The sequence below is a fragment of the Propithecus coquereli genome, unplaced genomic scaffold (genome assembly GCF_000956105.1).
Source record: "Propithecus coquereli isolate 6110/MARCELLA unplaced genomic scaffold, Pcoq_1.0 Scaffold208, whole genome shotgun sequence".
Lineage (NCBI taxonomy): Eukaryota > Metazoa > Chordata > Mammalia > Primates > Indriidae > Propithecus > Propithecus coquereli.
In genome coordinates this window covers 239,729-252,238 of record NW_012145856.1, presented here as the reverse complement: position 1 = coordinate 252,238, position 12,510 = coordinate 239,729, and the positions used below count along the sequence as shown (strand labels likewise).

Genomic DNA, 12,510 nt, shown 5'->3' with positions numbered 1-12,510 from the left:
AAGTACAAGTGTTTTTTTGTTAAATGGATGAATTGTACCATGCTGAAGTCAGGGCTTTCAGTGTATCCATCACCAGGACAGTGCATATTGTAACCACAGGTAGATTTTTATCCCTCACTCCTCTCCCACTCTCCACCCTTCTTAGTTTTCATTACACCTCTTTATGACTATATATATATCCCTCATTTAAGCTCCCACTTGTAAGTGAGAACATATATTATTTGTTTTTCCATTCCTGAGATACTTCACTTAGGATAATGGTCTCCAGTTCCATCCAATTTGCTGCAAAAGACATTATGTCATTTCTTTTTATGGCTGAGAAGTACTCCATGGTGTGTGTGTTTGTGTGTGTATGTGTGTGTGTTTATGTGTATCTATATATAATAAATACCTCTAATATATACACAAACACACACCACATTTTTTTTATCCACTCATCAGTTGATGGGCACTTAGGTTGATTCTACATTGTTGATTCTACATTCTAATTGTGAATTATGCTCCAAAAGAAATTATTTCTTCTACCCCCAATTTATTCTGATCTCCCCTGAATAAATTCAACGTTTTCACTCACCTTCCCACTATAAGCACTGAGTCCATATGTAGTGAGAGATTTTCCTCCAACCAAAACAACGTCATCTCCAAATTTATAAGAAGATTCAAGAAGTGATTCAACTGTGAAAGGAACTGTTTCCATGCTCTCACGGTCTCGGTCCCACTGGAAGAGGTCTCCATCCAGGGAAGGAATAATCATCTTATTCCCAAATGCCTAAAACAGAAGCTGACTTTTAAAAGGGTAATGACTTTAAAAGAAGAGTAGTAATTAAGAGCTGGAGTCTTGAGCCTGATATACTCCAGCCTCGTCCTAAGTAGCACATGAAGCAGCACAGTCCATCGACCAAAAGTAATTTAAAAGAACTGCCAATCGCTGCCAGGGCCCATACATAATACTCCAGTAAAGTTTTTCTCAGACTTTGTTTGCTGTGGGCCAAGAGGGTGATAGATGAGTTATCAAAATAGAGTTTTATGATCAAATGAGGTCAAGAAAAGGTTACTTACTACAGGACTTTTTATAGATATTGATATGTCAATGTAAAATATGATTTTCTAGTACAGAATCTAGGCCTCTTTCATCCAGGCCAATTACCATCATAGATTCCAATCCAAAGAACATAGGTTTGGAGATGTTGATTCAACCAGTATCACATCCCTTCTTTTATTTGCTTTCTCAAATCTGCTATTAGGTAGAAGCCTGGTAACTAAGGTTAGTGGTTTATGTTCTTGGTTGCCCTTCCCTCTTTAACAAGGGCCTAACTATGGGCCAGGCACATTCTGGTGGTTAGGATAGATCAGCGAGCTAAATGAACACACAAAAAAATCACTACCCATGTGGAGCTTAAACAATGGTGTTGGGAGACGAGTAAGATAATAAATAAGAAATATAGTATGTTAGGTGATAAATGCCATAGGGAAAAAAACGGAAACAGATAAAGGAGGACTGGAAAATATTCGTGGGGTGGAGAGGAGTTTATCAATAAAGAACTCAGGGTAGAACCACTGAGAAAGTAACATTTGAGCAAAGACCTCAACATAAGAGAGTTAGTCAAACTTTGCAAAGATTTGCAAAGGCCCTTCGGTGGAAGCATCCCCATCACGTTTGAGAAACCACAAGGAAAGTGAACAGGCTGAGAGGCAAGGGTGGAGGCAGGGTGAGCAGGCAAGAGATTAGTCGATAGCAGTGGAGGTGCTAAAGGAGGTCAGGTTTGGTATATAATTGGAGGGTAATACTAAAAAGGATTACATAGTGGAGTTCCTGTATGGCATGAGCCAAAGAAAGTAGTCCAGGGTGATTCCAAGGTTTTTGGCCAAAAACATCTTGTCTCTTGAATAAGAGTTTTAGTATATGTCTTTGTGACACTGACCTTTGGCATTAAGAAAACATAGAACTTGATCTACTTTAATTAATGACAAAACTCTCTTCCTGATCATCTGGGCTCAAAACTTTGGGAAAAGGCAATATGAAACCGGTATGAGTTTAAAAAAAACTCCAAACAAATGTTGGTCCTAGCTTTTTTTTAAAACAAGATTTCTCTGCACACTCTTTTGTTCCTTAAGTAGCACAATGCTTTCTTTAACGGGATACTTACTTGAAAACTCCCATACAGTCACTGAGAGTTCCAAGTAGGTGTTCAACTCATACACTCTCCCCTTTGCCCCAAACTCTGGGGTTCTGAATGATAGGTTAAAAATTACTATTCTAGGCCAGGTGCGGTGGCTCACGCCTGTAATCCTAGCACTCTGGGAGGCCGAGGCGGGTGGATCCCTCAAAGGTCAGGAGTTCGAGACCAGCCTGAGCAAGAGCAAGACCCCATCTCTACTAAAAATAGAAATTAGCTGGACAACTAAAAATATATAGAAAAAATTAGCCGGGCATGGTGGCGCATGCCTGTAGTCCCAGCTACTTGGGAGGCTGAGGCAGGAGGATTGCTTGAGCCCAGGAGTTTGAGGTTGCTGTGAGCTAGGCTGATGCCACAGCACTCACTCTAGCCCAGGCAACAAAGTGAGATTCTGTCTCAGAAAAAAAAAATTATTATTCTAATTCACTCTTTCTCTCGTTTTCTAGTTCAAATCCTTATTATTTCATGCCTGAACTGGTATAATAGCCTCTTTACAATTCTTAACTGGAAATTTCCTCAACCTAAGCTCTATGTATCTTCTAGATTAATTCCCTTAATCGGAGTTAAGCTTGTTATGACACTATTCAAAAATCTTCAACAGCTCTCTATTATCTTCTTATTAAAGACCCCAAATCCAAAAAATCCAAAATCCTATGGAGGACATTCAAAGTCCTCTAACTCTGACCTCAAACAACCTTTTCACCCCCATCTTTTACTTTTCCCCACATGGGTAGAAAGCAGGCGTGGTTACTTCAACATAACATTTAATGTCACTGCTATTGTTCAGTTATGTCATTGTCAAGGTCATTCTTCTCCTTGGAACACTCTCCTACACCAACTCCACACACTGAAATCCTATGTGTGGGGTTCATAGCATCATTTATGTCTTTGCTTTGAAATCCAAGAAAATTTTGGCAGTATAAGTTTGCTGACAAAAATCTTCCCATTCCTTAATACTGTACTTTACTTTTTGCTATAACTATAAGCTGAGACACTATCACATTCCCAAAAATTGTTTATTTATTTATTTCTAAGAAATATTTACCAGGTATGCTAATGTTTATACATTGGCTGTTAAAGTAGTGCACTCACACCTGGTGCCCAGATTCTGTTATCTAATTCCATTCCCCACTAAAAAGAACCAGGGCCCCTTGGAGAAATGGTTGATTCCAGGGCTGGGGCAAGGTGGATACAAGATAAGCCTTTACTGTCTTATTATTCCAAAGAGTAAGGATGTGCTCAAAAAGGATAGGGGCGTACTACTGGCCAAATCTGGGACAATTTAAGCACTAAAATAATGGTACTGAATTAAAAAAATAGGAATTCATCAATCTATACAAATGGATAAAATAATATATGGGGGAGAGGAGAGGGCTAGGGTTGGAAAAATTAGCATTTTTGTAACCATTATAGTAAAGACTAGATCAGACAAGAATCAGCAATTGTGCTAAATAGGTGGAAATTCTGATAAAGAGGAGGCTATTTGCATGGTCTTAAAGTGTCTCCCTACAGACTACTTATTAGTTACAAGAAATTTTTTAAAAAGGAACAAAATAGTAATTATATACTGGAGAACTTAGATAATGCCTTGATTGGGTGATCAAAATTAAAATCACCAGTGAGTGTTAGATGTGATACCCTGAGAGAGGACACATTACCTATGTAGTATTCCAGCCAAGAATGCACAACCTGAATCTCCTCACAAAGAAACATCAGACAAGCACAAAGTGAGGAAATTTCAGTTTTTTTAAAAAATAAAAGGATGGAGAGACCGTATTCTTCAAAACTGTCAATGTCATAAAAGACAAGGAAAGGCTGTGAAAAAAAATTCCAGATTAAAAGAGGCTAACATGACAAACAAATGCAACACCTGACCCTAGACTAGATGCTACACCAGGGGTGGAGGATGCTAGAAAGGATATTATTAGCTCAACTGACAAAACTCAAATATGGATGATAAAGTATTGTATCAATATAAACTGATGACGTTAATAACTGTTCTGTGATTATGTAAGAGAATATCTCTATTAAGAAATACACATGGATGTATTTAGGAGGAAACGGCCATGATCGATATTTAACTTATCCTCAAATACACTTTTTTTGAGGGGTGGGGAGAAGAGAGGGCAAAATAGTGAGCAAAAGAACACAGGCAAGCACATTTAAATGACAATGCAAATGACCAGGTTGGTGTAGGTAAAATCTGGGTATAAGGGTTTTTTGGTACCACTTTTATTTGTGCAGTTTGATTATTATTAACATTTATTTTGTAGCTTGAAATTATTTCCAAGTAAGAGGTTAAAAGAAAAGAAAGATAATCAAGAGCCTTGCATGAGCTCTATAATTAAACTCAGAAGACTATATCATTAAGTTGAATGTTCACCATAATTCTGGACACTTAAAGATTTCCAACTATCACTCTTTATCAAAAAACATTTGATTTTTAAAAAAGTCTCAAATGACATTGGTATACAAGGGCTGTCTGGAAAGTATCCAGCCATAATTTTCATAATTTTTCATATTACATGGCTGGATACTTTCCAGACAGTCCTTGTATATCCCACTCAATATTACCTTAGAGTTTTATCATTACCATTTTATTCTTTCCTGTTTTCTATTTCTTGATAACAGATAACAGATTTTATTTTCAAAAAATTAAAACTTTTCTTTTTATCTTTTGTAGAATGTCCAACTTGAAGTTGCCGTTAGAACAAATTTAGGTCACAATATGCATAACCTATTAATACAATGACAATATGTATTTAGTCAATATTATCTCACATTTTGAGTTATATATCAGATAGAAAATCAAGTATTTACTGTTTTCTACCTTCCATATTATGCTAGGTATTCTATATTCTATTAACAGTAGATTTGAATTATGTTAAAGTTAAAAAGTAGGTATTTCAATTGTCCGGTCATCTCAACAATAGTATCAGCTTAAAGTACAAACAGGGAAAGCAGGTGTGCATCACTAAAAGAAAGAGGAAGAGAAGTTAGTGGGTCTGTAGTAAACAGACAGCATTTATTTTGACTTGTTTCCTCTTCCATTAACTGCTTCTTTTGTCCTAAAGCAGCAGTAGGTCCTTAGGGAACACAATGGCTCCTAAGTGCAAAAAGCAACTGTCAAACTAACATAAACTAAAATTCATTTTTGCTTTAAGGATGCTCTATGCACCTCCAAAAGTAAAAGAAAACTTCTCTCTCTTCAATTAAAAATATGGTTTCAACAACCAAGATGATTTGATATGATTGATCATACTAAGAAAATTGCCTTATTTTCAAAGTTAAATCTTCAATAGCATTAACTCAGTAAGTGCAAAACACAAAACAACAACAAAAAAGCATTATGATTCAATACTGAATCATCATGACATATTTCTGGATTGTGATTTTAAAAGTTCACTTTTAAATAGCTGCACTTCACTAATTGGCTGCTGATGAGTCATACATATTGCTGATGACCTTTCTGCCAATCTCTGTCAAGTCTTTCAGGCTGCATATGTGAAAGCAGATGGAGCTTTTCCTTGATAGCCTGAGAAGTGATAGATATATGCATGCAGTTCAGGTAAAGAGATGACATCACCCCTCACAATAGCATTACCTCACCCCCTAAGCATAGGAATGAGTCACCCGGATAGTCAGCTGCAAATCTCTTGGTAGAAAAAAATGTAGGTTACGGTGATGTATTTTCACATTCCATTGATTTGTCCGTGTAAGCTGCTATTTGTTCTGATTCGCTGCTCTGCATCTTAAACTAATTGAGTAGTGACTAGCTTTCTCCCTTCAGTCATTTTAAAAAGTATAAATTCTTGTCATCTTGTGTTTATTTCCTCTATTTGTTTTCCCCTGTTCGTAATTATAAAATAAAATTTGTTATGGCTAATAAACTCAGTATCAATAATCAAGCCGGAGTCTTCATCTGTGTAATCACAAAGCAGTTTAGTGAAGTAATTCAGTTTTGGTTTCTGAACAAAATCTAAATGGCATAATGAATACCAGTGGCACATGTAATTAAGGACTCCTATCTGAAATTAAAATGTGAAAATAATAACTCTCGATTGAGAAAATAAAGGAAGTACTACTACTAAAATGAATACTCCCAGCAATAAAAAACAAAAATTCCCTTAATTATATAAAAAATATTTTTTCATTCGATTCTTCGCTATTTTTCTATGCAGCCAACCTTCCCGTCCCCATGATACACACACTTTTTGGTGGTACGTTCGACTTTATTTTAACTTACTACGAAAATTTCAAACATACAAAATATAAAGATGATTGTTATCATTATATAATAAATGTAATATTATAAATGCCCAAGTATCTATCATCCAGTTTCAATAATTATCAACATTTTGCCAATTGTTTCATCTATCTCCACTTACCCACTACATACTTGTGTATTAGAGTAAAATCATCTATCATACTCTTCAAATTTCCCTGATTATTTCAAAGACCTACTTTATGATGAGATATAATTCCAAGTCTACATATTACATTTGATTCTTTTTCCCCCATAACAGCCCATTTCATCCCCTTTTTCATGCATTGATTTACTTCAGACATCAGATTATCTGTCCTAGATAGAATGTCCCACAATCAGGATTTTGCACATCATTTAACGCTCGTATTTCCTGGAAAATATGATTAGACTTGGAGCTTTGATCTGATGCAGGTTCAACTTTTTTGATAGGAATACTTCATATCTGGTGCTATGTACTTCCTATCATATTAGGGGTCTACAAACTACAGCCCATGGGCCAAATCCAGCCTGATGATGCCTATTTTCGTAAGTGAAGTTCTATCAGAACACAGCCGCACACTCATTCATTTACATACTGTCTGTGACTGCTTTTTAGCTGCAACTAGAGACCATATGGCCCTCAAAGCCTAAGATATTTACTAGCTGGCCCTTTACAGACAAAGTTTGCTGATCCCTGTATTATGTCATATTAGGAGGCACACAGTGTTTTGTTGCCTCACTTTTAATGATTTTACTCTCAATCAGTGGATTTGAGGGAGTCAGCCTGATCCCTCCCTTTAAAGTGTCCCATCAACTTTTCACCATTTTAGCAATACTCGATGACCTACTATTTCAATAAGGAGAATAAAATAGTGATTTCTAATTTAACCATTCTTTCTGCATTTATTAGCTAGAATTTTTGTATAAAGAACTCTCCCTCATTTGGCTTTAGAAGCCAGATTAACATACACTAGCATTTTCTCAATTAGTAACTCAGACATTAAACACTCTCAAATCCCAAAAGTTGTATCCAGAAGTAACTCATCCACAATAAGATTGAAAATTTTAAATGCCTCAGGAGACTTAATGAGACCAGTATGTTCCCTAACCAGGAAAGAGGGAAAAGAAACACAATGACCCTGATAGTCACAAAAGCCAAGTTTCATGTACAAGCTAAGAAGCAATAAGATTTAAAAAGGAGAAGAGGGGGGAAGAAAAAGAGGAAGGAAAAGAGTGTGGCAAGATGCCAGGCTCACCAAGTACAGATATGAGGAAGAATAAACATCCACCAAGAAGAAAAACAGTGGAAAACAATACTAACTATTCTAGAATATTTATTAAAGGGGTATAAATCTCTGCCCCACCTCAAGAGCTCTAGGGAACATCTCTAGGATAGTTCAGTAACTGATGCTTACAAGGATGATCCCAAGGAATTGATAAAAAGATAAAACTCACTGAGATCGGAAAAATGTAAAATACATGAAAAATATTCCGTTGAAAGTGCTGAATTGTTGACTCATTTATTATCTGGAAATCCCCTTTGCCCAGAACAATGACTTCCTAGCCATGCTAGTAGTTTTGCAATTCAAGATGGTGAGGCAACAACACACACACTAACTACAAAATCAAGATGGTATCCCCAGGGAGCTGACTGCACTTCATCCAGCCCCATTCCCTGGGGCCCTGGCTTTGCCACTCACTCACTCACTATGTGAACTTGGATAAAAACTGACACTTTACTGTTTTGTTTTGTTTTTTCAGACAGGGTCTCGCTTTGTCACCTGGGGCTAGAGTGCAACGTCATGATCATAGCTCAATGCAATCTCAAACTCCAAGCAATCCTTCTGCCTTTGCCTCCTGAGTAGCTGGGACTACAGGTGAGCACCACCACGCCTGGCTAATTTTTTTATTTTTTTGTAGAGATGGGGGCTTGCTCACGCTGGCCTCAAGTGATCCTCCTGCCACGGCCTCCCAAAGTGCTAGGATTACAGGCATGAGCCACTGCACGCAGCCAACACTTTACTGTTTTACACAATTTCTCACAATAACTTATTTCAATTGATTCTCATAATCACTCTCCATATCTATCTTAAAAGGTATGCCTTTTTGGTCCCCAAACTATTGGTTAATGCTTTTACCACTTTGGGTATCCATGGGCTTCCTCCTTTTCCCCAATCCTTTCCAAGTTCCGCCTAATTCCTCTACAATCCAAATGGAAAGGGTTTGACGTTCTCTTTTGCTGTGAAACTTTCAATGAGACTCTAACAAATAAAAGGGCTGTCTCAGGGAGGCATGTGCATTATAAGACAGTTATCTCTAATTGTGGAAGTATTTATATTTACGAAATTAATGAAGTATTCATGCTAAGTAGCAGATGTGGAATTCTGATAAAAAGCAGGAAAATTCTTAAAATCCTCTGAAAATCAATCTATCTTTGAAACACTTTTTTCACTCCATTTTCTCTGACACATCATTCTCTCTCAATTTTAAAATGTTAGATTCTAAAAGTTTCGTCATAGGTCTTCTTCTCACCCTACTATCTTTGAAGCTGATTGATCTTCTGAGTTTCCATGACAATGACAATTTTAACTTCAGCCCAGACTTTTCCTCTGTGAGCACAAGACCCATAAAGTCAAATGCCTCCTTAGCATCTCTGCTTGGAGAATTCTCCCAGTCTCTCCAAACTCATCTCTAAACAAATTCATGTTCTACCTGTTCTTAATTTACTACTAAGTCCTCCTTTGGTCTTGTAATTTCATAAAGTCCTTCCTCCTTAAACTTGTCTTAAACCCATTACTTTACTTCACTCCACTTCCCCTTTCACTACCCCAGTCCAATTTTTTTTTTTTTTTTGAGACAGAGTCTCGCTCTGTTGCCCAGGCTAGAGTGCCCATGGCATCAGCCTAGCTCACAGCAACCTCAAACTCCTGGGCTTGAGCAATCCTCCTGCCTCAGCCTCCCAAGTAGCTGGGACTACAGGAGTGCACCACCATGTCCAGCTTATTTTTTCTATTTTTTAGTAGAGATGGGGTCTTGCTCTTGCTCAGGCTGGTCTCGAACTCCTGACCTCAAGCAGTCCTCCCACCTCGGCTTCCCAGAGTGCTAGTATTACAGGCATGAGCCCCCATGCCTGGCTAATTTTTTCTATATATTTTTAGTTGTCCATCTAATTTCTTTCTATTTTTAGTAGAGACGGGGTCTCACTCTTGCTCAGGCTGGTTTCGAACTCCTGAGCTCAAATGATCCTCCCACCTTGGCCTCCCAGAGGCTAGGATTACAGGTGTGAGCCACCATGCCCGGCTGTGGTGACTCTTAATTAAACAAAATGAGCAACGGACTACACTACCAGATGCCAGAATTGACTCTTTTTTTTTTTTCTTTTTTGAGACAGAGTTTCACTCTGTTGCTTGGGTAGAGTACAGTGGCATCATCATAGCTCACTGCAACCTCAAACTCCTGGGCTCAAGCAATCCTCCTGCCTCAGCCTTCTAAGTAGCTGGGACCACAGGCACACACCACCATGCCTGGCTAATTTTTCTGTTTTTTGTACAGACAGCATCTTGCTCTTGCTCAGGCTTGCAGAATTGACTATTTGTGACTTAAAAAAAAAATGTTCAAACATTGTACTGTGGAAATACTTTTTCTTATTTCCCTGAAAATAAAAGGAAGATTGTTTGCTAAAAGTCGAGGGTCCCTGGGAATCATACCTCAAAGAATAGGAAAGGGGCATCCCCATTAGATGATCTAACAGGAGGGGTAATGAGATCAGTCAGCAGATCTGAGTTATTAGTCAGAATGCATCCCAAGTGACAGGCTTAAAAGGAAATGTAGAAGGAAAAAACCCTGAAATGATTTGGTATTTATTATCTTTAAAGATTGCAAATTAATATTGAAGAGTGGAGGAATACAAAGTAGATAATAATCGTTTCATTTTTTTTTTCACTTAGTTAACTCACAAAACAAAATGCCTAAAAGAAAACTACCAGACTAGCTTTTTAAGCCTGTTTCTCATGTTTATGATAAAAGAATACTGATTTTAATAACTATTTCTGCCTTTACCTAGATTAATATACAATCAGGAAGTAGATAAACAATGCTCATGAAGAATCAATTTCTTTATAAAATAGCGTCAAATCAGTTTCTCATTTGGTAACATGCATGCTGGAATAAATTAGTTCACAGCATTGCTTTCAGCCATGCTAAGGGATTAATAAAACAAAATTAAATCGAAGCATTGTTTCATTCCTATAATTAAAAGAAAAGCAATTAACCTAAGCAATTATTTAAATATTGGCTTGCTACTTAATTTACAGTCACTCTAAAATAAACCACCATTTTAGATGACATAGCCAGACTCAAAATGTGCTAGTTTATGTACAAATGAAAAATTGCAAAATGACTTGGACAACTTTCAAGATAAGTTAGAGAATCTTTGAAAGAGATTACAGATCCTCTTTTAATAAAGCAATACTCAAAAGGGTCTACTAATGCACTCGGTGAACGAATTAGTAATAAGTAAAGGTGTATGTACCCTTTCCAAAGGCACTCCCCTCTTTTAAGGCCCTTGTGCTAGTCAGGATGAATGCCGTCTGAGACAGGGTGTGGGGGGGAGTCTGGAGAGTGCCAGCATCATAGCTGTCTGTTTCTGCACCTGTCTGAAACAGAAAGCCACGCCCTTGGGGAGAAACATGCCTAAAATAAAACAAAACCCCAAACTCTAAGTATAGACTTATAATAGAGTTGTTTGTTCCTTTTAAGAGGAAAAAAAGGGCATTTGAACAGAAAACAAATATGGTTTCTCTAAATAAAAGAAAAGATAAAGGTATTCAACTAACTAGTTATATATACACAATGACAATATGCATTCTAAATAAAGATAAGGAAGTTCTTTGTATTTATAAATGTGTTCCAAGACATAAAGGAGTATACAGTTCAAGGATATTATATCTACTCAGATTTGGTCAAGTGTGATCCAAATGCCAGCCAGAGACCAAAAGAAAAAACTAAGCTAATATGCTACAAAACAAAATTTTAATCAGTAAGGAATAACAGTCAAATCTCCTTAGCGTTTTTCAAGGTTGAATCTACACATAAACTACTAGAGGAAACAAATCAGATTTCACTTCAGGTGGCCCATCTGAAAATTAAAAACAAGATTCTTAGCTACTATTAATTGTTAAAAATGTTAGGCTCAGAACCTAGGGCACATCTGTGAAAGCTAACAGTGAGCCTTGGGTTCATCATTTGTTCTAACACAGACATGCACAAACGCATACAGACATGCACACACGCACACTCCTGGTTTTAGTTTGGTTTTATATCACTATCCTTTTCAGGAAGTTTGTAAATACCTCATCAATAGGAAAGAGCAACAAAAGGGATGTGTGTCCCAAGGTACATCAACCTTCTTGCGGCATACAATTGATTCTAAATATAATGTAAATCACTTGTTCTAAATGGAATTGTCAATCTCCCTTATCCTCCAGGAACTTATTTTTCATTGACATAATCAAAACACCACTAAAGCAACATAATACACTATTTTATATGCCTTTTGGACCAGAAAAGGTTAAGGACAACATCAGAGCAAGCCAGGAGGCAATGAGATAGTCACCTAATGGTAATTTCTAATAATTTGTGCTTACTTTTAAAAGAATCCTGAAATATAGTAAAAGGGGAAGTTCAAAAATTCCTCTAGATAATTTATTTGAGTGTTTCATGTATTTGACTGTACCTGATTCCTGAACTTAGAACAATCTTTAGAGATGTAGTCCCATCTCGTAATTTTACACAGAAGGGAATTAAAGCTCTACTGGATTAAATAATTTAGCCAGTTCATATAGCAAGTTAATGGAAGAATCATGACTAGAACTGAAGCTTCCGAATCCTAGTCCCTCCTCCACAATACCGCACAGCCTAAAAAGTTCTTGTGCTGCTTTTTTGTTATTCCAGAAAAAGTACATGGGATCCATAATCAATTTCTCTATCAATAATAACTTAAAAATTATTATATAGTCTATTGAATCCTTATCCTTCAGCTTCTCTTCATTAGATTAATAAGTATATTAATTGCTACACAGTGAGAAT

General features: G+C 36.9%; 1 protein-coding gene across 2 annotated transcripts in view; it reads right to left on the bottom strand.

Annotated features, from left to right (window-relative positions):
• EIF2AK3 (eukaryotic translation initiation factor 2-alpha kinase 3) overlaps window positions 1–12,510 on the bottom strand; it is a 79,100-nt gene that overhangs the window by 38,468 nt on the left and 28,122 nt on the right. For both annotated transcript variants that reach the window (XM_012644258.1, XM_012644260.1), the window contains exon 3: window positions 575–769. In XM_012644258.1, the coding sequence (XP_012499712.1) occupies window positions 575–769 (195 nt within the window). The remainder of the gene's footprint in view (window positions 1–574; window positions 770–12,510) is intronic.